The 26,506-nt window shown below is 36.0% G+C and overlaps 1 protein-coding gene across 17 annotated transcripts in view; it reads right to left on the bottom strand.

Annotated features, from left to right (window-relative positions):
* Nucleotides 1-26,506, bottom strand: part of PTPRK (protein tyrosine phosphatase receptor type K) — a 365,757-nt gene that overhangs the window by 39,916 nt on the left and 299,335 nt on the right. For 5 of the 17 annotated variants that reach the window (XM_039324759.1, XM_039324750.1, XM_039324742.1 and 2 more), the window contains 4 exons: nt 18,035-18,173; nt 12,687-12,716; nt 4,323-4,483; nt 2,388-2,423 (listed from right to left, as the gene is read on the bottom strand). In XM_039324759.1, coding sequence (XP_039180693.1) covers nt 2,388-2,423; nt 4,323-4,483; nt 12,687-12,716; nt 18,035-18,173 — 366 coding nt within the window. The remainder of the gene's footprint in view (nt 1-2,387; nt 2,424-4,322; nt 4,484-12,686; nt 12,717-18,034; nt 18,174-26,506) is intronic. The other 12 variants (XM_039324794.1, XM_039324814.1, XM_039324867.1 and 9 more) reach the window with 6 other exon arrangements.

The raw sequence follows: 26,506 nt of genomic DNA, 5'->3' as shown, positions 1-26,506 counted from the left end.
CAAATATAATTTAGTGCCTTACTTACTACTGCTATTACTAATGTCATATCAAATATAGTTGTTTAGTGCTTTACTACCAGAGTAAATAAAAAGTATTCAGGAAACAATACTGAATTGTCTAGTTTAATTTTTATTGATTGCTTAAGGTTGTAAATTGTAATTCACTAATTATTAAATAGCTGAAGCTAAATAGAGGAGATCTGACATGAAGCTTTGGATGGATCTTACAAGAAAAGACTTAGTATAGATTTCAAACAGATGGGCCTATTCAGTGTTAGGTTTTAGAACAGTGGTTCTCAACCTTTTAAATGCCGCGACCCCCAAGTCGTAAGTCGAGGACTACTCAACCGGTTGTAAGTAAAGGACTACTCAACTGGTGCAGCACCGTTTGCAGAATGGGACTTTTGGCGGGCTCAGCAGGGCAGAGACAGCCTGGACAATTCCTATTGGCTTTTGAAAGCCAATAATATTAGACTCTATTCAAGAAGTCTATTCTATTGGCTTTCAAAAGCCAATAGAATAAAAGGGAGTAGCACAGCTAAGGAAAAGGGGAAAAAAATGGCAGACTGCGTTGTTTGGCGACCCCCGTGAAATGGTCATTCGACCCCAAATGGGGTCCCGACCCACAGGTTGAGAACCATTGTTTTAGAAGGATGTTTTAGAGAGATTTTAGAAGGAAACAGAGGTTAAAAGTGAAGTACTTAAAAAATCTAAGACATTCTTGAACAGAGTGTCCATGGTGGGTATAGCATTTTGATATACCTTTCAGCTTGATCTGTTCTTAGAAAAGTATTAAGACACTAAGTGATTCATGATTCTTATTATTTATACCCACTTTATTTAAAGTGCATAGTCCCTCCTATTGTACTTAAGTTGAAGGTATGTATGTATCATCACAATATCCATGAGCTTTCTAAAAATATACAGATTTGAGCCTGTAACTGCTCAGAATGTCTTGGAATACCTTGGCATTCTGCCTAGAATGCTTGTTCTGCTCCTGGAAAATGTCCTTGATACCAGTGGTATCCTTCTGGATTGCCTGCTTCAGATGGGGGTTGATATACCATATAATCATTTTATTTGGCCAGATATGAATGATAGATTAGTATAATAATTACAGGATTCAATCTTGACTCCCATGCTGTTTAAGATCTACAATGAGCCACAGGTTGAGACTTTTAGGAGAATGCCACCACATCTAACATTATTTTAACTCCTGCAGTATTTTCCTGCCTATAGAGCAGTGATGGTCCAGAATAACTTTACACCACCATCCCTAATTAGCTCCATGCTATCATTTTTTTTCCAGAATGGATTATGTACTGCAGGAGAAAAGTTCTGCCATCAAGCACCCATACCAGATGGGCCACACAATATTCCTTTACTGTGAGAAGAATCTTGGTATCTCTAAGCTGGCATGCTAGAGCAACTTACTGGCAGGCTGAGCTTTGCAGTGGAATACAAAGGGAGTGACAATCACAAATATGGGCAAAACTGACATTTTTATTTTTTTACCCACAGAATTTCAGTAAACATTTTAGACAATGGGCATCTAACCTGCTGTTGTAGATATTGCTGAACTACAATTCCCAAGATTTGTTATTTTTCTGTAGAGTAGAGTTATTTTAGTACCACTATCAGTGGAACTGCATATGGTGCACCCATCTTTCAGCTCCTGAAAATTCTTGCTTACACCAGTATTGTTGGAAAAAATGAAACCTGTACAGGTAGCTCTCAACTTACAACCAATTATTTGGTGACCATTTGAAATTACAATGTCACTGGGGGGAAAAGGGACCAGTGGTCATCACACTTATGACCATCACAGCATCCCCTATGGTCGTGTAATCCAAGTTGGGGTGCTTGGCAACTGGTGTGTATTTGCAATAACTGCAGTATCCTGAGGTCATGTGGTCACCGTTTAGGGCCTTACCAGCCAGCTTCTGAGAAACAGAGTCAATGGGGGAAGCCAGATTCTCTTAATGACCACGTGACCCATCCGTCAACTGCAGTGATTCACTTAAAACCATAGCAAAGAAGGCCGTAAACTAGGCATGACTCCCGTAACAACCACCTGGTTTAACAAGGGAGATTCTGATCCCAATTGTGGTCTAAGTCAAGGACTACCTGTAGCTGAATATACCTCTATATTCTGCTAAGCACCAGGCCAGGAGTAGGCAACCTTGGTTCTTTTATGACTCGTGGACGTCAACTCCCAGAATTCATGAGCCAGCATGGCTGTGAGTTGAAGTCCACGAGTCATAAAAGAGTCAAGGTTGCCTATCCCTGCACCAGGCCCATTTTTTTAAAATCTGTAACTAGCTGCTAGGACATGCAATAAACATGAAAGTCATGAAAGAAAAGAAGATGAAGGACTAAGTCCTCACCTAACACAGCAGTCGGCACAAGTGGATCGTTGGGCACTGCAGGAAAACAAAGCTTATGAAAAAAATTCATTGCCTCCAACTGTTTTTTTTTTTTTTTTTTTAAAGAAGAAAAGAAGCACAGACTTTTTGGAACACACAGCAAAGCCTATTCATCTTATTCATGAAACAGGAAATACAAAACCACGTTGTAAAAAACAATGTTTGCTTTTTTTAAAACAGAATAAACAGTGTGATAAAATTTATACAACTGTTTAAACAGGTTGGATTTAGTCATAATCTAAGCATTTTCTTCCTGAAAGCTAAGGAGAAAAGGCTTAGATAGCTTTACCAGAGCAGCTGCCAAAGGCTAATTCAACCTTAGGAAGCAATTACTGCTCTCAGAATTCTTTGGGCTCAGCAAGGAAGACAAGCCAGAGTTTTAAGCTTCCAAATGTCTTAACTTTCTTAATAGAGCAAAGTTTTGGCATGGCTTGAGTAAAGCTGTGGCTGGCCAACATTCCTAGGGGAATTGGCAAGCAACAATAAAAATCAATTTGGCCTCTTGGGCCCTGCAATTGGTCCTATGCAACATAGGGTTTCATTGCTCATTCCAACCATTATTGGAGATAAGGGAAATACTCTTAGCTGATAGTGCTGGCTTCCCATTCTCAGATTTGGATTTTTCATCAACCACCTTTGCATTGTGTTCTCTATTGTTCAAATTGCTCAGTTATCTATTGAACTGGCTTGGTTTTTTGAAGGGGAACATGGGCCTGAGTAGAAAATAGAGTGGGAAAACTAATTAAAATTACAGCCAAATTTTAAGATGCTTTACAGATGTTCAGGGAAGAAAGGTCTCCTATATACCCTTCCCCCCTTCCCTGTATACCTCTGCATCGCATGCAGTAAAATATTGTTTACAAGAGTTCTTAATACTCTTTTTGGTGATATCCTTATGTTTCTTCAGCTTTGCATCCTAGCCTATAGTAGTTTCTGTTCTGAAGTTATTGGCAGCAGTGCTGTTATGTAACTAGAATAAACAATACCCTTTAATGGAATCATACACAGACATACAGACACACACAGTTACTAATTAGACAAGAATCTAAATATAAATACAATATCCTAAAAGGCTGAAACAAAAAGTAATTCGAGCATCAAATTATTTGTGTATATGTACACACATATGCATAGTAGCTTAATGTGAGAACAATGATTAAAAAAACCTCTGATTATATGGAAATCTGTTTTTCTCAGACATGATTTTACAGATTTTGAGATTCTATTTGCAAAATACAAGGTGTTTTTTACAAAAATATATGCAGTTTTGCAATTTAAGTTTTAAAGAGCTACAATTCTTTCTATATAGAGAGAACAATTGTATCAATCCATATATTGCATGTTCAATATTGAAGGAAAAAAAGTCAACATCTTAATCATTTTCTGTGGATTAATACCAGGAATATATGATGTAATACTAGAGTTTTTAATGAACGAATAGAAAGTAATCATGGCCTGCTGTTTCCGAAGCAATTTACATGCTACAAAACTGCAATAGTAATATACTGGGAGGTCACTTAAAATATTATCTTGAAAAGAAATTTGCTGTGGGAATTTATATATACATTAGTTCTCTAAAGTACTACCCTTTATGTTTCTCATCTTTGGACCCAGCATTTATCAAGCAAAGAACTGGGAAGGTATTAAATTATGGCCTTGGAGTAAACTTTCTACTGCTTTTGTTAGAGAATAGCCTCAGAAAATTATATTTTATAAACATGTATTCTAAATTTCTCTGCGTTTGATTTTTTTTGGTCTGCAAGGACAAACATTTTGTAACTTTACTATAGCATTCCCTTGCATAAAATATATTTTTATGGCACCAAATGCAATGTACAGCAGATATAAACAGAGGTAAGATACTAACTTCAGTGGCAGTGGGACTATCATACTTACATCTGGGGTTGAAGTTATGACAATCTGTAAAGGTGACTGAAAGAGGATCTTCTGCATGGATGGTGCTTTGATCAGCATAACTCCGATCCATGGCATTCACCATATGGGTCATTTCTTGTCTGGTGTTTCCCATGGCATCCTTGCGCTTCTTAGCCAGTTTACTGCCCAACCAAAATCAAGAAAAGAAAAGCTTTAAAAAGTAATCACACTTTTATTATCTAATCTTAACAGTCCATTCAATGGTGAATGAATCTGTTAGACTACTGTAGAGTTTATGGTAGCCATATACTTGAGTTTCCTATCCTAACTTTTGGGGGGAAAGCTACATTTGCAATTTAAGACATTTAGGGAATCAGTATGCATACAGAGATATTAATTCAATTCTAGAGGGAATCACTTTTCAGCAGGCAAGTTCAGGAGTTTAGCTCTACACAATTCATCTTTTTACAATACCAGAATATGGCAACAATAGAAATGTTATACACATTTGCTTCTTATAACAGTTGCCAATGTTAGAGCTACTTTGCACTGTTGCAAATGCACATTATTTGAATATTCATAATTATTCAAATGAGAACTTTGGCCATTGTTTTATTTCTTTGTGAGCATATCCTATTTTTTTAAAAAATAATTAGTACATTATGATGGTATAAATAAAAATCTGAAAAAAATACCTTAATAGGTAACACTTTATAATTAAATTCTCCATTCCATCTATATTATGAAACATGGTTTGATCATTCCCAGCATACACATTCTTGGGTAAATATATATCAACAAAATCAGGAATATAATTGTATATTTATTTAAGCTACCAATTATTTTCACTTATTTTTTTTCCTGTAGCATGACGAATAGGAAAAGGGACAAAGTTTCTCTTTCAATATTTGCACTTTTTATTGGTTTTACCTGTTTGTACATCATGTTCAATATTTCCCAGTATGCTTTTTAATACATATATGAAAATGTTGAGGTAGGTTATACTGAGTTTGGGACTTATGCTACGAATATGTTTATATCACTACTTGTTTTTTTTTTTTTATTTCCATTGACATCCAAGGAAGGTATTTCGTTTTTAAACTAATTTCCTGTGTTGGCAATACATGGGAAGAAATCAAACAAAGGCTTAATCCAGAAAAATCAAGAGTCAAGATAATTTTGGTCAAGAGAGGCATTGAATTTTTATAGAATTCAAGTCTTCCTCAAGATATGTTTAGCGCTTTGTACTCTCAGAACTAGTCTTGAAACTGGAACCACAAATTTAGGCCAAGCTGGGAATAAATCAAGAAGACCAGCTGGATTTATGTTTGGGACTGTCAAATCTGACTTTGATGATGTATAACTTGTATCTGCACTACTTTTATTCACATATTATTTTATTACTATAGGATATATTATCTGTTTTATTTTATTAAATGCCATGGCTGATATTCTTATTTTGTATACCTATCTCTACCTCTGTCTAATTATTTATCTATCTACACTGTTTTTTCATGTATAAATTCAGTGTCAGTCACACAATTTGACAATCTCACAAGAACTGAGAGGGGTAGGCAACCTTGGCTCTTTTTTGACTCGTGGACTTCAACTCCCATGCTGGCTCAGGAATTCTGGGAGCTGAAGTCCACAAGTCATAAAAGAGCCAAGGTTGCCTACCCCTGATCTATGAAGTTAGCATCCACTTACAAGCACATATTATTATGTTCCATGGCAGCAACTAATTGTGTCTCTAAGTTATGACCAATTGTTACAGGCAGTTTTATTCTAAAATCCACAAGGCAGAGTGATAGCATTAAGTAGTCAACATTGTCCACGTTGATGCCCATTCTAAACTATATAAATAAAATGTCCCTGTGATTGTTTATCACAATACTTACTAAGTGAAGCTAAAGATGCCTCCCCTACAGAGATGTTCACAAATTATCTTGCCGTGACTTTATATAATAAAAAGAAAGGCAGATGATTTCCTCCTTAAAATAGATGTCACTGAACGCAACTTAATGCCATTAAGACCTACTTAGGAAATCACTTTTATCATTCTTATTCTCAGGGAAAATCCAGTCAAAGGTAATGTAAGGACCTGGAATTTGACAATTATAAAAAAAATACTATAGTATTGGAAAAGTACTCTTTAAGTGCTTTGTCACATTAACCTAGATTGCTTCATACTTGATCCACTTATTAAGACATAAGGACATTTATTCATTTTTGGCATTTGGTATATGGCATATTAAAGAAACGTTAAAGTTCTCGTGGCACCACAAAACAGCTGCTGGGAAGGAGAGAAGGGCAGAAGCTCAGTAACAAAATATGAGTATTTTTTTTTCAGGAAAAAAAAAAAAGATTGAACACTAAATCCTATATTTCTTTATTTGACCTCCCAACACAAATGTATCTCCCTCTCTTAGAAAGAAAACTGATGAAGCTCAAGAATAAATAATTGGGCCAAAGTACTTATCTAACAACATAAGACTTGCCAAGGTCACCTTAATCCAGCATTTTGTTTCCCACAAAAGATAATCAGATGCTGCAGGTGCTACCAAGAATCTGTTCCCTTAAAGCAAAAGATATTGGTTTAACCAAAGGTAACATGGCAACGTTAAGAAAAACTCTCTTCCCGAGGGAAGAAAGGAGAGGAGAGAGAAAAGAGTAAAGGGGGGGAGAAGGAAGTAGGAAGGTTGGAGGAAGAGGAAAGGGGAGGAGAGTGGTAAAGGAGAGGAGAGGAAGAAGAGGGAAGTAGGGAAGAGAAGAAAGGGAGAAAGAAGGTAGAGAAGAAGGAGTGTGGATACGGTGAAAGGGGAAATGGGCGAGCAACACCAAAAGTTATGTGTATGTATTTATTTCATTTTGTTAAAAGTACCGTAAATGCCGGCGTACAAGGCGACCCGGCGTATAAGATGACCCCCGTCTTTATAGCCGGGCTGCATTCCTAGAACGTCGTCTTATATGCCGGAAACTACCAGTATTTCCGGTGTATAAGACAACTCGGCGTATAAGACGACCCCCGTCTTTGGCGCCGATTTCAGCGCTCGCGGAAGTCGCCTTATACGCTGGCATTTACGGTATCTGTATGTGAGTGTGGAGGGAATGTATGTTAACGTCTGATAAGTATTACGGTATATGTATGGGGGAGAGTTTGGAAAAATAAAAAATTATTAAAAAAAAGAAAAGAAAAACTCTCTTCCCCAAACTGTGCATGTAAACACATATAAACAAAAACAGAGTATGTTTTCCTCCATCCCAAAACAAGAAGAAAGAGAGAATGAAGCTGGTAGCTGGGAGAACTGTAGAGTGGAAAAAGACCACATTAGCCTGCAAACCAGACATCTTAATGGGAATAGCTTAAGAAAATTGGGCAAGGAGACTATCCTTGGTGACTACAAGCTTCCTTCTGTCCGAATTTATCCAGTGGGATGGAAGGAACCTGATAAGTGCCTGAGCCGAGGTGGCGCAGCAGTTAGAGTGCAGTACTGCAGGCCACTTTAGCTGACTGTGTTCAGCAGGTCAGCGGTTCAAATCTCACTGGCTCAAGGTTGACTCAGCCTTCCATCCTTCTGAGGTAGGTAAAATGAGGACCTAGATTGTTGGGGGCAATGTAAATATATATACATACATTGCTTACTGGTGTACACCGCTTAGAGAGTGCTTACACTTAAAGCGGTATATAAGTCTCATAAAGAAATAAATAAAAATATAGATCAGGTAGGGGGGGAATGAAAATCAACAAAGTATTGTGCTAATGAGATTTTTAGGAGAAAAACAATCCCTCCCCAATGGTAGGTGTCCTACCAGATCTGAAGACATGCAAGAAGAACTAATGGGTGGCAGATTTGAATTGTTCCATACAGAAGAGGTAGGGGAAAATGTTTGTTTTCCCTCTATGTACTGGTCACATTACAAAAGGAACCTTTGTACAGATAGTCCTCGGCTTACAACAGTGCAATTACTGACTGTTCAAAGTTACAGCAGCACTTATAAAAGTGACTTATGACCGTTTTTCAAACTTATGACTATTGCAGCATCCTTATGGTCATCTGAACAAAATTCAGACGCTTGGCAACTGACTCTTATTTATGACAATCACAGTGTCCTGGAGTCACGTTATCACCTTTTGTGACCTTCTGACAACCAAAGTCAATGAGGAAGCCAAATTAGTTTAACAACCATGTTACTAACTTAACAATTGCAATGATTCACTTAACAACTATGGCAAGAAAGGTAAAAAAAAATGGGGTAAAATTCATTTAACAATTGTCTCGCTTAGCAGCAGAAATCTGGGGCTATATTATGGTCATAAGTTGAGGACTATCTGTACATTTAAATTCAGGTAGAGTTGAAGACACACTAGTAAATTCCAACTTCTTGTGGCCATGTGGACATCTCCATGGAGAGGTTATTTTTGGCAAATTACTGAAGTTCTTTCTTATTTTTTTCTTGTAGGATGTTCATTTTATTTCCTAGTCTAGTTTGCAGTCCTTGGATTTCCTGGTAATTGCTCATCGAAGCACTAACAAGACCCAGCTTTAAAATATTTGCCCTATGGTTAAATCCTACTACAGTATAATAGCTGTCCTCTTGCATGGGTGGGGAAAATAACAGAGTGAAACTGATGGTGATTGTTCCAAATTTCAGGTACTACCTTGTTGTGTACACATAATCTACATGGCAGAAAATCAGAAACTTTCTACATGCTTGTATATTTACAGGTCCGAATAAGCTTGTTTTCATTAACTGGAATACAGGCAATTTATTGCTATTCTTTAATTTCGCACTTTGTTCAAGGCATGCATTATTCTGATAGCTTTACCATTCTTCACACTAAAGTTTTCAATTAAATTATTCAATCTTAATGTCACCTCTAGGACAGGAGAAAAAGAAAATTAACCAGTTGCATTTTACTAAATCTCTTTCTGAAGCACCAATTTATAAATCTTCACAAAAAATCCTCCAGGATTTGAAGTGGAGTTCCGAGATTCAACTAGATTGAACTAACTTTCTGGATAGGACAAGCTGAAAAACCAACAGCATTTCAGTCTTCAAGAAGCAAAGACATGAAAAAGTTAATTTCTATGAAAAGGCCGCAGCAGATTTAGGGAATTTCCACACATGATTTCTGAAGTGATGATTGCCAGGAAAAGGAAAGTACATTAAGTTTGTCATCAAACAGTCAATAAACTATGCTATAATAATAAACTTTCCTTAAGATATTGTATGTTCAGACTTCTGAATTTCACAATTATTCATCTGAAAGAAGAGAGGATAATGCTAAAATGTGGAGAAGGAAGGAAACAAGCGATTAATGTTCAACTCAGGTTTGCTGTTAGTTACAGAGAATGTTCTGCAAACATTCCAATTAGGTCTAATGAGTTGCTGATGCAGCTTTATTTTGAACCTAGAATCTTCCCCAAGGACTTGCTGGGGCAGAAAAAGGAACATGCTAATAAAAATGGTTGATTCCTCCATGGTTGGGGGAGGGGGAAAAACTATCCAACACTTCCAACCCATCTATTCTTAGGTGAAACTTAAAAGTACTGTGGTAGTCACAAACAGAAAATAATAGAAAGAATAAGAAATTTGATTTTGGATAAATATATATAAGCACACATACAATATGAATATTTTTATGTTGCTAGGTAACATTATAGAATGTTATTATTTTAAAGAGATACATAAGATGAAGCCTCCCCCAAAATCTTGGCTGCAAAGAAGACTCCTTGTAAGATGCCTATGAAATTGAATGTTATTGTGTGTGTGTGTGTGTGTGTGTGTATACGTATGTGTATATGTATACATACAAATGGAGGAGAGCCAGGTGAATCTATGATAGGCCAAAACCAAAAATCTGATAGCACCTTTTCATATTAACAATTTTAATTAAAAGACATACACTAAATGTTTGTGGACTGCAGCTTATGCAATGATATCGGATTAAATCAAATATCGGTATCGACTTTTTGGAAAGTGAACCAATAAAAAACACGAAGTATGTTCCTCAGCCTGAAAAATTTTGTACATCTCCAATTAAAGGTACCATAAAAGTTTTTGTCTATATTTTTTATAATCAACCTTGCAACTCTTCTTGAAAATGTGGTTTTGTAGAAACAGATCCTCAGATTCAGCGATAGTATTCTCTGAATCATAGTATTCCCCCCAAAACTTTCTAATTTTAGCAAACAGTAACTCCATGTACCATTGGTTCTTCAGCTCAGGACAGACAGCTAAGAAATGCTGAACGTGTGGTAGCATCTGGCTTTGTCTGAGTCTGAAATAATGGACCTGGTTGGTACTTGGATGACTATGTACAGAATGGGAATTACTATAAGCTACACTGAGAATTGGAAAAAATATAATGGAAATTAAGAAAGTAAGCCACTTTCATATCATTTCTAAGAAAACAAGATTAACACATCCCTGAAATCATCAGCCATCAAGAATAACTCCCAGGAGAGTTAAATACTTTAGATACTAATTATAGAACAGTATTATTAGTTGTGACATAATTCTTCTGCCTACATCTACAGAACTATTTCAAAAAGAGTCCTAGTGAGAGGGAAGATATATCCTATGTACATATTTAATTATTCCTAGCTGTGCAAATTGTTATTTAAAAAGGGAATTGCAATTTTTCATAATAAACCAAAGGACATCAGTCTACAGAGGTTTAGTTAGGTTTTCTTATAACCAAAACAACAACAACAACAATTTCTACAGCAAAGTTTTGATAACTTTGCTTTAACTAAGGCTTTGACTTAGCAGATTTTGGACGCAGTGGACAAAATATATCTGTTTTTGCATGCAGCCCATTTGGTATTTTAAGCATTTGTAAAATACACATCCTAAAATCACATTTAGATTCTATGCACATTCTCCTTTAAACCAACCTGACCTTTTCCCTATTAACACATTAAATCCAGGATTTATTCTGTTTGGCAAATTATTACTATTTATTTGCCAAACAAAGCTTCATTGAAATGCAAGCTGGTGCATGCTTATATGATAGGCATATTTAATTTTGCTTAAATTCTGCCTATAAGAGATCTCTTCAAAATAGCAACAATCAGATATTCAAGCTGGAATACAAACTATATTTTGATATACTTGAAGGTTCTGATTCTTCAGAGAAAAGTAAAATCAGCATTCCATAATGATTAATCAGTGACTGCCCAATCAAGAGTCCACCTATGTCCCTTTCAATATATGACCTGAAATAACTAGGATTAAGAAGCTTACTAACTTGATGGTGATAGTAATATATTGTTATCATGTTTTATTATATCTGATAATCTTATTCTCTATTAAAGAGTCAAAGCCATTTTAAAGCTCACAAGTTAATTAACCAGGTTGATTTATTAATTTAATTAATAAAACTGTGCTTTTAAATTGCACTTTGAGCATATTTACTGTTCTAAATATGGTAAATTTCAACATATAAAAATTGCTCCAGACCTTCTATTATCTTGAAACTATTTCTAGCTACTATCAGAAGGGGTGCATGCATTTATTTTCACTTTCCTGAGCATGACTGAATGATCATGGTGGTTGGGAGCAAAGAGATTTAAGAAAATAACTTTCTGCTTCCTTGTACTACTATATTTACTTCTAGCTACAGAGTGGTAATAAACACAGGATATTTTTATTGCCTAGGCCAGGGGTCTGCAACCTTGACAACTTTAAGACTTGTGGACTTCAGCTCCCAGAATTCCTCAGCCAGCTGCTGACTGAGGAATTCTGGAAGCTGAAGTCCACAAGTCTTAAAAGTTGTCAAGGTTGCAGACCCCTGGCCTAGGAGAAAAGGTAACTGCAGCTAGCAATTGAAGAGGAACCTTAAAGGAGAAGGAATTGAGGTAGAAAATGTGTTCAGTTTTATGTCACCAATAATGCCAGATCCAATATCAGTTGGATCTAATTCTCCCAGTGATTAAATAGGAATCACACTTCCCATTGTACTACACTGCTGGAAATGGATGCTGATGGTATCAGTCATTTCTTTCCCTTTTGAATGGCAGTACTGTATGTTCCCTATCAATTCCCTAAAATAAGATGGAGTTACAACCATGGTCCTTCTCATCAAAAGACAATGTCTGACATATAGAACTCAAGCTTGACTTAGAATGAAAATAAACAGTGGTGATATATTTTTTAAAAAAGGTCCATGTGTGGGTAGCCTACGTCCAATTAAGATACAATAACTTTAAAAATAAAACAATCCCCCTAAAATTATATGTGGCTCTGTAAAAACTGTCAAATATGACATGGGAAATTTTAGTGAAATATTAATCCTATTTCCAGACTTTTTTTTTTTAATGAAAAGGGATACTGCATCTTCAAAACATATAAAGAAGTAAGTCACCCATTTCTACTTACAGGTAGTAGGAGTAAGAATAGTAGCTCCTCCTGGTAAGCAAATCACAGACAGTGGGAAAAAAGAAGCAATGGTGAATGAAAAGCGTGACTCTGTCACATTCAATAAAGCAGAGAAATGTGCGTTTAAAAAAAATTAAAAATTCATGTTTTCTTTGTTAGCATTACAATCTTGCTCATGCACTGATTAGCCTCACAGAGCCATGCAATTAAAAAAAATATGTTAGCACATAAAAAAAGGTTTCAAGAACAGAGGGAGTTCACTAGAGAAAAATGACATGCTAACACTTCATTTATTGCAGAAAAAAATGGAAACCAAACTGGGTTATGTTAGTTCAGCATGCAGCATAAATGTGATGGCTGATTAACTACAGTATCTAAATGCAATGAAATACAAAACAGCTGTGTACAGTTCTTGTGCTCTAAAGTTTAGTTTCTTTCTTTTTTCTTTTAGCTTTCAATTACAAACTCAAAGACTAGTAGTGGCAGAGACAGGTTAAGCAACAACTACTGTAAGACAATTACGTACAGGTATACAGGTGCAAATTTTTGCTAAGCCATAATATTTTATTGGTTTTCAGATGAATAATATGCAAATAAAGTCATTATGGCATTTGTATGTGACAACCAGGCAACTATAGCTCATCCAAAAAAAGAGGGGGGGGGGATTAAAGACAACCAGAAGAGAGGCTTAATATTATGTATGGATGCAGCCAATGTGCTATGCTCTGGCATTCTACAGTAGATATGTGTGTAAATTAAACCCATATATACACGCACAGCTGCTGTTTTAAAATTTTTAAACTGAAAATACTGATATATGCATACCTAGCTTCAAAGATAAGAAATAAACAAATGGAAGGAGATGATGTACATTTGGAAATATTTCAACAATGGTTAAAAAAATCCAATAGTTGCTATTCAAGAGTTGCAGTATCCCTTTTCTTAAAATTCAGCTGTATAACTTTGTAAAACTCTATAGTAACTAATAGAGTTTCCATCCACTTCAAAATCGGTACAAAATGATAAGGCAAAGCATAAGAACATCTCTGATTTGTGAAATCATAAGTAAGTGCTTACCAATCAATGTTCCCCTCCCCCATTAGTTCAAATTTGAAAAGCTAGGCAAAATTAAAGCTGTAAAATCCGTGTGAAATTCAGAAGATTTTTCTGAGTTTTCTAAAAATGTTGATGTATCAAAAGGGATACCACATAATGGAATCTCTAATTTGTATGTACAGAATTATAATCAATATAATTGTTTTATAGCACCTGGAATACACTAAGCACTTAGGGTTAAAGCAGAAAGCATTTTCTAAGACCATTGTGTTTACATGCTGCTATGTATGTAAAGAAATATTTCTTTATTCAGCAAAAATATAAGTTTCCGTAATTCACAGAAGAATGGATTCATTAAGAATCCAATTAAAATGGAGGCCTGGATGGATCCTTTTGTCCAGTGACATCAGTCCTAGTCAGAAAGAGAAGAAAGAGCTCCATGCAAGAATCAAGTATCACAGGGACCAATGGGTTGAAACTAAGGTAAGAAAGTATATGCTTATATATGTGAATATAGGAAATGCAATATAGGAAAGGTTAGTAATGTAAATGGATTTAAATCTCCACTTATGCTTAAAAAGATCCTGGTTTTTTGAGTGCGGTTCCATGTTAAGAAGCTGCTTGAAAATCAGGATAAATTTAAGTACCGTACATTCTTACTGTGTAAGAATCCAATGGGAAGCTGTTCACACAAATGGCTTATTGGATACTTATCCATTATCTATCTCCATCTCTATCTTCAAATGTCTTTTCAGTGGGGAAGGGATTTTGAAGGGTGTCCAAGAGCCAAGAGCTAGGTATAATGTACTAGCCACATGACCCCATGCTAACTCTTGAAAACCCTTGTAAATTTGACTTCCGACAACAGACCAAGCTAAGGATGGTAGCAGCTAAACATTCAGGAGGGAGGAAATTTTTTTTTCATTTATCTCTTTTGCAAGCTAATTTTCACTGGATTTAGGTGAAGAAAGAGCTCCATGCAAGAATCAAGTATCGCAGGTGAAAATACCCATTATGGAGTGATATGATCAGTGCTTTTTTTCTAAAAAAAAAAAAAAGGTGCCGGAAATCATACACATCATACAACCCACCTTGCCTACCCTACAAGGTTCCATCTAAAAAAGCTGCCGGAACTCTGTTCTGGACGTTCTATGAGAAAAAAGGCCCTGGATATGATCAAGTAAAGAAGGGGACTAGTTAGTGATTCTTCCTGTAATGCACATCTGACTGAACCTTTTCACTCTTTTCTGTATGCTGGTGTTGTGTAAAGATGTCTGTTTATTGCTTATTTTGGAAGGGAAGAAAGAAACAGAGTGGCTTTTCTATCAGACTAGTTATTCTCATTAGAAAAAATTAAATAAAATAAAAATTGCTACCTAATTTAACCGTGTTTCAGGTTTTGGTGTTAAAGAATTTTATAGCAATATACTATAGTCAGTGTAGGTGCGGTGGCTCAATGGCTTAAAAGACGCTGGAGAAGGTCCCTACCGTGGCAGTTAAAGTCCTATCACTTAATGCAGAGAATAAGCTCCCGTCATGTGCCTCAGCTCCTGTCAACCCAGCAATTTGAAAGCATGTAAACGCAAATAGATAAATGGGTACCACTCTGATGGGAAGGTAACAATGATCCATGTTTCACCATATGCTTTGTGCTGTGGCGTGATGTCATGCTGGCCACATGACCGCAGAAATGTCTTCAGACAGCACTGGCTCAATGGTTTAAAAAAACAGAGTTAAACATTGCCCCTAAAGTCAGCTACTATTAGCAGAGTAAAACCTACAGGGACTCTTTTATCTTTTACTATAGGTAGTTTATCAACTCATAGAAGAAACATGGGAATCCAATACCAAATAAATCTAAATCCAGCTAAAATAAGAAATTGAAATGTGGAATTTTTCAGGGCTGATAACACTCTCCAATAATATTTCTGTGAAAATTCCAGACAAAGAATAGCTGTCTACTTAATGTAACAAATGGGAAAGGTTTCCATCCATCTCCTTTTAATCTGAATTAAGAGAGTTCACGAGAAAATTCTTACACATTATGAAATAGATCAATGTGATAAAGGTTTACACATTGCAAGGTCAGCAAACTTATTAATGACATGATAAATTAAGAAAGGTGGCACATAGCTATGAAAATGTCATGCAAATTAAACATGAGATGCTGATGAACTAGATCAGGTAATGGACCGTGCATCTGATAATACTCTTCCACTGAAATTGATTTCCTCAAATAGGAAGAAACCCCCACCCCACCCCTGTAAAATGACTACTGCAATATAATTTAAGAAACTGTTGACAAACTGTCTACTTCTGCAAAGTGTAGTTTGTAACAGCGTGGAGGTGTTCTCCCTACTGGAAATGAAATGAGAACTGAAAACTTTCTGTGGATCATAGCTGAAATTCACCAGAATGCTGGTGAATCCAAGCTTACCAACCTCCAAGGCAGAGATGCTCCCCAATATTAAGCAAAGTGAATTGCAAAATGTCCAGCCTATTCTTTGAGGTGGACTTAAAGGAAATCTCAAAGGCCTTTCCCCCCCAGAGTATAAGATCTGTATCTCCATGATCACTCGCAAATGTAACGTTTACTCTGCTGGCCCAATTATTTTATGAAAGCAGCTTTAAAACGTATACAACTAACTGTGTCCTCAGTGTTGCTAGTGGAAAAGCCATTATAATTGATCACAGGTTAGCCTCACAGAAAGATCTAATAGTTTGGTGTAAATGTCAGCATGAGTGCTGACATTATGATAGGTTTGTAAGGAAGTGTCACATCCCTAGGAGCAGCTTATGGCTATCTGATATTCTGAGGACATTTCTCACTGGCCTGTCTTTACAGTTCTGACGATCACATTTCTTCATCATTTGTCAAGGAGAACTTCCAGCTAAAAAGCAAGGCAGCTATTTACTGATCTGCCCCTTAATTTCCACAGATGGATTTATCATCATTTTGCTATGAACTGGTTTGTAGTATATACATTTATTTTTAAGCACAGAGGTACACAACAGGAAAAAAAAGTGAAAGCACTATTGGGAGAAATCACATATGTGTCTAACTAACACAAAACACTATTAGCATACCTAAGGGTTCTAATGCAGACGTTTCTCCTCCATGTTATATATCTCCAGGGGAATCATTGTAAAAAGGCAATAAATTAAAAAAAAATCTATTGGAAACCATTAAGACATAAATATGATTTTTAGGCACAGTTGTCTAGTTTTTTTCTACTTGGAAAACTGGAACAGAAAATTTATTTCACTCTAACATAGATAAGAGATGTAAAAATACCCTTATTTTTATTCCTTCCTTGCCTAGAATAAAAATAATTTTGCAATAGATCTCTGAAGCAAGACATCTACAGCTCGGTTGATAGAACAAATATTCTGAATCCATAAATTCTGCATATGATTTTTATCATCTCCACTTAAGGGATCACAAGTGTCAGGTGATATGAGAGACCTTTCAGTTATATTTTAAAGAAGTAGCTCTCTATCCATCAGTTCTAGGCTAGATGGAACAAATCACTTTTGACATAAGCAGCTTCATATTAAACAGTCATATGCTCATCCAAATGTGAGATACAGAAACAGCAAGGAAAAAAAGATCTGAAAAGAATTTATTGAGTCACATATGTTGATTATGAAAATGTGTGTCAATTAACAAAGTGTATGAAACTTACCAATAAATGTATTTTTTTTAAAAAAAAATATAGATTTTTTTTTCTTTCAGAATTACTTCTAATTCCAGAAGGTGGTGCTATTGATTTTTGTTGTTATTTTGAAATTGCTAAGATTTCTTTCTTTTTTTTTTAAGAAATGAGACACCATTTAATATACTTTTGCATTTTAAGGTCTGCAGGCCTATAACCCAATGGAAAATTTATGATAAGGTAATGTGATTTTAACTATAATTTTCATCACTTATAAAAATATAAATGAAGGCAACATAGCCTGTAAAATATTTTCCAAGATAAGTAGGCCAGACATTTCATAACACAAGAGAATAAGCTGGGCTAATTGAAACAAGTTCAGCTTAAACCTAATAAAATATAAAAAATGTTATGAAGATAAAAAGGTATTATTTCAATTTCACCAGTCATTGTGTTTACAGTTTGTACAACTCAATACTAAAAAAAAAAAAAAAAAAAGATTTCTACAATGGAGTATTGGTTTCTGACTTTGTGATAAGGATGCTCTCCCTGCTACCATTTTCCTACAATGATCTATGAACAAATTTCTTATCATTTATCTGAACTAAAAGAAAATGGCAAATTTACCATACTTACCTTTTTTTGACAATTAATATGACAAGGAGGAGGATGAGAATGAAGACAAGGATTCCAGCACTTATTCCTGCTATTTTCACTACGCGGTCAGTCTGCTTGGCTGGGTCTGGAATAACTTCTGGTTCTTCTGTTGCAGCTGCTGGGAGAAGCAGTATTAAAAGTTACTTGAACTGTTTTAACCATTGCTCCCATCCAAAGGGGCTCTGGCTCTGCAACTGTTCATTGATGTAGTACTAGACCAGTGATTCTCAACCTTTCTAATGCCGTGACCCCATAATACAGTTCCCCATGTTGTGGTGACCCCCAAGTGGGTGTGGCCACCAATAAGAGGGAGTAGGACAGCTAGGGAAAAGGGAAAAATGGCAGACAGCATGGTTTGGCGACCCCCGTGAAATGGTCATTCAACCCCAAATGGGGTCCCGACCCACAGGTTGAGAACCACTGTACTAGACCAAGAAGAAGAACCATCTTACACAGATCTATTAGATCCTTGGTGGCACAAGTGGTTAGAATGTAGTATTGTAGGCTGACTCTGCCCATAATCAGGAGTTCAGTCCTGACTGGGCTCGAGGTTGATGCAGCCTTCCATCCTTACAAGATTGGTAAAATGATGCCCAGATTGCTGTGGACAATATGCTGACATTTGTAAACCACTTAGAGAGTGCTGTAAAGCACTATGAAGCTGTATATATGTGTAAGTGCTGTTGATATTAGGGCATACATTTTCCTTCAAGAGTAAGAATGTCTAGGACTGCTTTAACTTGCACTTCCTGTAAGGTGAAAAAAGGTTACCCTCAAATAATGGTTAAAGTGAGAATTTGCCGTTTGATTGGTAAAAGACACATAAGTTACCTCATGTTTCCCCCCCCATTTTACTCTGCATCTACCTAACCACATGTTATTAAATAATTCAAAAACAATAATGAGTCTCCATGGCCTAACAGGCTTCTATTGTTTTGGTGTTATATTTTAAGGACCAGTTGCCACCAGATATTGCTGACTCTCCCAATACTTTCCACTAACATGGCTAATGGGGAAGGATGCTAGAAATGATATTTGACAGCAATAGTTGAAGAGCTTTAGGATCTCTCCCCTATTTTAGGCTATCCTGCCCAGATATATAAAATATTAGTTTCATTTGCTAGATACAATATTAGGATTTTAGTTGGCTATATGCCCTTTCTTGTAACTGATTTTACACTGTTCGTTTATCCAAGTACATGAATTATACATGAAATAATTAGAGATACCAAAACAAATCAGAATACTTGTAATGAGCTACTGCAGTGCAGGTAGTGCCTTATTTTCTGAAAGAATATAAAATTTGGGCTAACTAATGATTTATGCCTGCTTTCCATCCACTCAGCAGAGTTCTACTAAACTGCCATTAGATACTTGAAACACTAAAAATAGAGGAAAAGTCTTCACCCTTTTCCCCTGAAAACCAAACTCCCAAGAGTTTTTTTAAAAAAAATCAAGAAGGCAACAGCAACTGGAAGGCACTACTTCTTACCACATATACAAAGTATTGTGTTTGTTCATTTGCAGATAAGGGCAACTACTGTGGAAGAGTCTGCAACGTCCAAATAAGCTCTGCTAAAATATATGTAAAAGAGGAAAGCTTGCAAGTAAATCAGAGATGCAGAATACAATAATTAAAAAGCAGAGTAGACAACATCCAAATAACCTCTGCTAAAATATATGTAAAAGAGAAAAGCTTGCAAGTAAATCAGAGATGCAGAATATAATAATTAAAAAGCAGAGTAGACAAGAATATGCCACCTGCCATTAACCAAGAAATGGGTCCCTGCACACCTTAAAGATTTTAAGTATTTGTATTTCATTTCTATTTTTCTATTTACTATTGTTACAAAATTAAATTTTTCTATTTTCAAGGAGAAAACTTGACTGTATCTAGGAGGAGTGATGATCACGATAATATCTAGTCATGTTATTTGGGACTCCTTTGGCATGTGTGACAGTGTGATATGAAGCGTGTGACACTGTGACAGTGATATGAAGAGGGCATTTCCCAGCATAGCCTATGATATCTGATATCCTTCTCCTTCAAGGTAATTTCATGGGTCTGGAGATATGACTAGTTAGGGAAGTGGTCAATGACTCTGTGGAATAGCACATTGCCCATAGCACTGAAACATCTTCTTAAAAAGCCCACTAAGAATCTGGCCTGTTATATCATTCAGCCTCCATATCTCTCTGCTAGGAAACTGCTGGAGAGATCATCCATTATTTTGGAGTACAGCAGTGTTTCTCAACCTTGACCATTTTAAGGCATGTGGACTTCAACTCCCAGAATTCCACAGCCAGCATTGCTGGCTGTGGAATTCTGGGAGTTGAAGTCCACATGCCTTAAAATGGTCAAGGTTGAGAAACACTGGAGTACAGTATCACCAATATGCTGATGATACCTAATTGTACAATGTGAGTGATGTTACAATAGTAACTCATGCCTCCATATCTATGCAAGTTGATAACTGCAACATGTTGTACATAACATACCTTTGAAGACTTGGAAACTGCAGTTAGTTCAAAATGCAGCAGATATTTATTATCTGGTGCTGAATAAGTACACCACACCTCTGCTGCTGGCCTTGCGTTGCCTTTCAGCTAGTTTCCAAGCATGATTCAAATTGCGGTTCGAATGGCTTTGCATCTAGACATTTACAGGACCACCCCTTCTAACCAGAATTAACTACTCTGATGTAATAACTCCAGCAGAAACTGTTTTTTGTACCCCACTTCTGGGAGCTGAAGGTCTAGTAAGTCTTGCAGGCTTTGTTTTTCACTGATGGTGTTTTTGTTATGGAATGGCCTCCCACTTAAGTTTGAGGCCAGTTTCCTTTTAGTTGCTTTCTAGAAATAGGTTAAAATGAATCTTTTCCAGAGGGTATCTGGGACACTAGGGTGACACTACCTGTTACTAGTTATTTGATAATATAATAATAAAATTTAATATAATTAACTTTGATATAGGAATGATGGGAACATTTGACCTTGGATTAAATCACACTGGAGCAGACTCTCTGCTTGGGGATTCCAAAGAGCCTCTAGTTTTCAGATGAGCTAGGTAGATAGCATGTTGCTGGAAGAAAACAAGGAGCAAATCCAACTGAACGTGGGTAAGAGCCCTTGTAAGGGGTACTTTGTGGCAATAAGAGTGCCTAAATGTAATTCTTTTCCCACTCTTATCAGGCTGGCAGATACTCAGCTGGAAAAAGAGACAATTATATGCCAATTGTGCCCATTTCAGGGTTGGGAAAATATGCTCACAGTCACTCAGGTCTTGGTTAATTCCTATTTGGACTACTATAATGTATTTTACATGGGGCCTGTCTTGAAGACCACCTAGATTCCTAGAAACTGCATGTAATCCAGAATGCATTGGTCCTGGTAGTTATGAATGCACCATAGTATCATCACTGAATCAGAAGTTAACACAGGTTCCTTATGAGTTTCCAAGTGCAATTCAAAATGCTGGTTACTACCTCTATAGCCCTTCAGGCCAGATTATCCATGGTTCCTCCAAGTCTCAAATTGTCTCTGCCTGTTCCACAGGTTCTAGCAGAGTGGCTTGACATTGTTTTACAGAATGGCTTCTGTAAAACAATGTCAACTAGTTGGACCCAGGGGATGAAGTTTTTCTGTCACTCAATTTATAGTATATCTTCAGAAATTCAGGTGGCTCAAATCCTGTTGGCTTTTGATCAGGTAAAAAAGCCAACAAGATTTGGTAAAATTCTTTTTTTTTCTTCTCAGCAATGCACTAGAGTATTGGATAAACCTAACCCTTGGCATTCACTGTGCTTTATTATAGTACATTTTTATTAGCTATTTTGTTTTGATGTTTTTAACTCTTTATTAGCTACCCAGAGTCATTATGTGGGTAACCACATACATCATTTCAATAACTACATACAAACAAATATGTTGAAAAAAGCAAGCTGGGGATTAATTTGTATTGTGGGAGAGATATTTGGGTGGACATGGTGCTCATATCCCTTTTATAAAGTCTCTTCTTTTGGTTGCATATGTTGATGTGTATTATCTATTCCCTCCATCTTTAAAGATATCCTGTTTTTTCAATTTAGTGCTCCTCAAAAAATTGTGAAAGATTTGTTTTGTGCTAAACTTGTTCTATTTTGCTTTACAACTCTTGTAAGAAAGAAACTATGTACAGTAGCCCTTATATTTATTTGGTTTTGCTTATGTCTAAACTGAATTGTTATCCTTGTCAAACATCCTGTATCTTACAGAGTTAACAGTTGTGTTAAAGTACTATTGCTCATGATGAGTGCAAGCCCATTAACACATCTTTTTGAAAGAAATGCACAGTGGAAACTTGATTAAACAAGGGAAGGAAGATTTCATTAGAATCTAGCTGCTGCTATCATTTATAATTTAGAGCTATCAGGGAAGATATGGCTTTTCTGCATTTTGCTTGAACTAAGGTTTAACCGGCTTCAAAATTTATTGAAATCATTAAAATTATGGATTGTAAACCACCACACACTATTCTGGATAGTGGGAGGAAGATAAATATTTCAAAATTATCATTTGTAGATTTCACAAATTCATTGAGCCGCATGGAAAGGCACCTTATACATTTCCCTTTTTTCTGGATTAAACAAGCTCATGCCTCCAAGGTCCCTGCCAACTTTATTATTATTATTATTATTATTGTTGTTGTTGTTGTTGTTGTTGTTGTTGTTGTTGCTGTTGTTGTTGCTATTATTGCCTTAATAGAATGGGATTTACATTGGCTCAAGCTGTTTTGAAGAAAGAAACATTTTTAACTTTATCCACAATCCCTTTTCTTTGGCAGCTATTTAAATTAAACTCCTATATGATCTCCCATCTGACCACTTCAGAGAAAAATCTGCAGAAAAATATGCGCAATTAGATTCTTCTCTGGATTCTTGTGTATATGTTGTCTTGAATGGCAAAAATGTATCCATATTCTGGGAAGGAATGGAAACTACGCATATTGAAGGAACAGTGAATTTATCCATGATTCAATTTTCACTCTATTCTAAATAAACCTGTAACTTACATTTGTGTATCTTCTGCCTCCACATTCTAAGCAAAATGCCAAGGTGCATTTGGGTGACATGATACCATTAAGATTCAAAGCTTCATCATACATTCAGTTACAAACTCGTAAAGCTTATCCGTCTAGAGACTGTTGATCTTGCTGACCTAATATAATCAGTGAGGAGATTGTGAATAGTGTTTGGGCATACTAAAGTCCCATCTTGAAATCTTCCTGACATATCTGGTTTAACATATTTTTCGTTATCTGCAAGGCATGCCTTTCAGAAAAAGCCGTGTGTATAACATCAATTACATTATGACTGGGGGCCTTAGATTATAACCACCCACCTATCATCTCGTCCAATATTTCATTATTTATACTTTCTTCTAAACCCAAAGGATCCTCTGAATTAAATTGCACGTATAATGCAGATTCAGAGCAGGAATCCTAAATTATCATTTGGATTTCAAAATCAGGATGTGATCTGTACATTTTAGGCATGTTATGAGTAATATATTAAGTAGGCAACATCAGTCCCCTCCAAAAAAGGGAAAAAAAATACAAATTCATGCTGGAAATTTCCTATACAGAAAATACAGAGTTTCTGATCGCTCTTCTCCTGAAATTCAGTTTTTCTTTTTTTAAAAAAAAAAAAAATCACCACACACTGTATTTATTTAATAGCCTGCATACCAAATAGCAGAGGAAGCTACTATACCCAAGGCTTGGCATGTCTAAATGTTTTTGTTATCTGCCGGAGTAAAATGCCCCTTTACAAGTGACAAATTAGAAAAGGCATTTTGGAAATAGTGGAAGGAATTCTACAGCAATGTTAAAATCTAATCTTTTCTTTTAGACTGTTTTCTTATTTTCTCTATCAGCAATGAACAAGATCCTATAGGTATTTACCATTTTCCTCGCTTGAGCACAGAGCTGAAGTTAAATGACCAACGTTCCCCTGAGCAGTTCATTTAGCATGTTCAAGGAGATGTATTAAAGGATGGGAAAATGCATAAAATTAGGGGGGGGGGAGGGAGAAGAAATCAGTACAGCATTAAATGGGAAAACATTTTTTTAAAGCAAAACAATTAAGGGTACAAGAAATGCTTCACAGAAGACATTGTATTTAGGAGAACTGGGAAAGGAGTGAAAAAAGGCAGCTTGATAGATAGAAATAGAAAATCTGATTAGACTAATATAAAACAATTGGAAAGTCATCCATTAACTTCTCCAAAGAAGATTGATTCATTGCCGAAGGAATGCAGTCAGTTCCACAGGACACAAGAGAGACTGAATGTTATAGGTACAAAAATCTAATTTTCAGCCTATTTACTAGAGCTGGTATAGGGGAAATGTAACTTGTTCTCAGAGGGAACTAATGAAGTGTGATGAATTATATGAAGGTGAAAGATTAAATTAAGAGGAAAAATAGGAAAATGGAATAATATGAAGAAAACAAATGGAACTATTACTTCAGGCTCTGCAAAACACTTTCATAATGGAAATTTAGTTACTGCCCAACCACCATCTAACACATAAATAAGATTCCCTCAGACAGCAGTGTAAAAAAAGCAAAATACCAAATGTTTTTGCTTTGGTTCTGAATACTATATGTATCATTATTTTGGGTAATCAAGATGAATCATTCTTTTCCAGATCTTGAAAACAATATGGGCTGTACAGAACTAAGTAACTTATTTTTCGGAGAGAAAGAGAAATCTCATCAAAGGCTATAGTTGCCCATCTAAATACATGACTCTGAATAGCTCACAGTTAAAAATAATATAAAGACAGTAAACCAATGTAGTTGAAACCATATAAAGTCATATAAAAAGGCACATCACACATTCTACAATAAATTACCTACCTATAACCACTTAAGCCATGCAGAGAATGCTGACATTAAATGTAGAGAAGTCAATGTATTTGCATGGAGAAGAACAGAACCAGATAAAGTTTTGCCAAGTAATAAAAATCATAGGCATACCCGTTTTGATTTTATAACACCTGCAGATTTTTGGCATAGAAACAATGCATTTGTGGAAGTGTGAAAAAACAAGTGTATTGTAAACCCACACAATTCTCGAATATCTTACATTTTACATTACTATAGTGTCTGAATGTTGGCAAAAATCTAGAAAGGAAAAAACAACAGCTGTGCACATTCAGAAAATCAGCACAGCAGGTTAAGTAAAGCCTTCTGAATATTTGCAAACTGCTGTAACGTTCAAATATTTCTTTTAAAAAATGTATAAACATAGATGTTGTTCTATTCAATGCCATTTTCACAGCACTGATTAAATATCAAATGGATGATTCTAAAAGGGGAAGACATCTAAATTGATGTCTTGTGGATAGGGATATTATATTGAAGAAATGAGGACACGCAATGGTCTCCTTAAATGACTTCCAGCTGTCCATATGCCAGAAACATAAATCTAAGGAAAAGCTGTACTGATCGTAACACATAGGAATAGCACTTGGGGCAATAGCACAGATGCCACAGTGCTATACTTTCAGTCTAAGAACTGTCTAAGGGAGGGAGAAAGAGAAGAAGCAGTCAGTTAAATGATTTAAGAGATTCAGATATAATAAGCTAAATCATGGAAAGCCAGTATTTTGTATGTTAAAGAAACTAGAAGTATTAGGACTGTGGTTGGAGTATCTTCAACTGCTCACATGGCTTAGCCTTAGGACTTCATTTAGCATCCTGAGTATATTACTATCTTCTTGATTCTGTGGATTTCCAGTTGACATATGGGTAGCGTTATCAGCATTAAAGATTTTTGTATTATCATAATAAAAAAAACAGACACAAAGGGATGAAATATACATGCAGCTCTCTGTAATCCTTCTATTATCTAGACATTAATTAAACAGAAAACTCATTTATGGTGCAATATTATTAAACAGGAATGAAAACAAGAACTCTAAATTTAACTATTCTAAACCTCAGGTGTCATTAAATAATTTCAAGGCTTTCAGAAGTACAATTACACCATGTACATTTTTTTTATCTGTACACATGATCAATTTATTATTCACAGGTCGCACAACTGTAAAAATATTCTTAATATATTGTGCTGCCTTTCAATTGTATATAGTCAAGTGGTTATTTTTTAGTTATTATACCAAAAGGATTTACAAAATATTTGTGAAAAATTGTATGAATGCATGCCTTTTCAGTCATCTGAAGTTGAGGAAGAAATCTATAACTGCAATTCTTCAACTGGTCATTGTAGACCAGTGGTTCTCAACCTGTGGGTCAGGACCCCATTTGGGGTCGAGCGACCATTTCACGGGGGTCACCAAACAAGGCTGTCCGCCATTTTTTCCCTTTTCTTTGGCCATGCCCCTGGCACCCGGTGATGTATAAGTGGCTGGGAGTCACCACAACATGGGGAACTGTATTATGGGGT

The sequence above is a fragment of the Crotalus tigris genome, unplaced genomic scaffold (assembly GCF_016545835.1).
Source record: "Crotalus tigris isolate CLP2741 ecotype Arizona unplaced genomic scaffold, ASM1654583v1 scf7180000017611.44802233496:7321179, whole genome shotgun sequence".
Taxonomy (NCBI): Eukaryota; Metazoa; Chordata; class Lepidosauria; order Squamata; family Viperidae; genus Crotalus; species Crotalus tigris.
The sequence above is the reverse complement of the archived record's forward strand: the minus strand, read 5'-3'. Positions and strand labels throughout refer to the sequence as shown.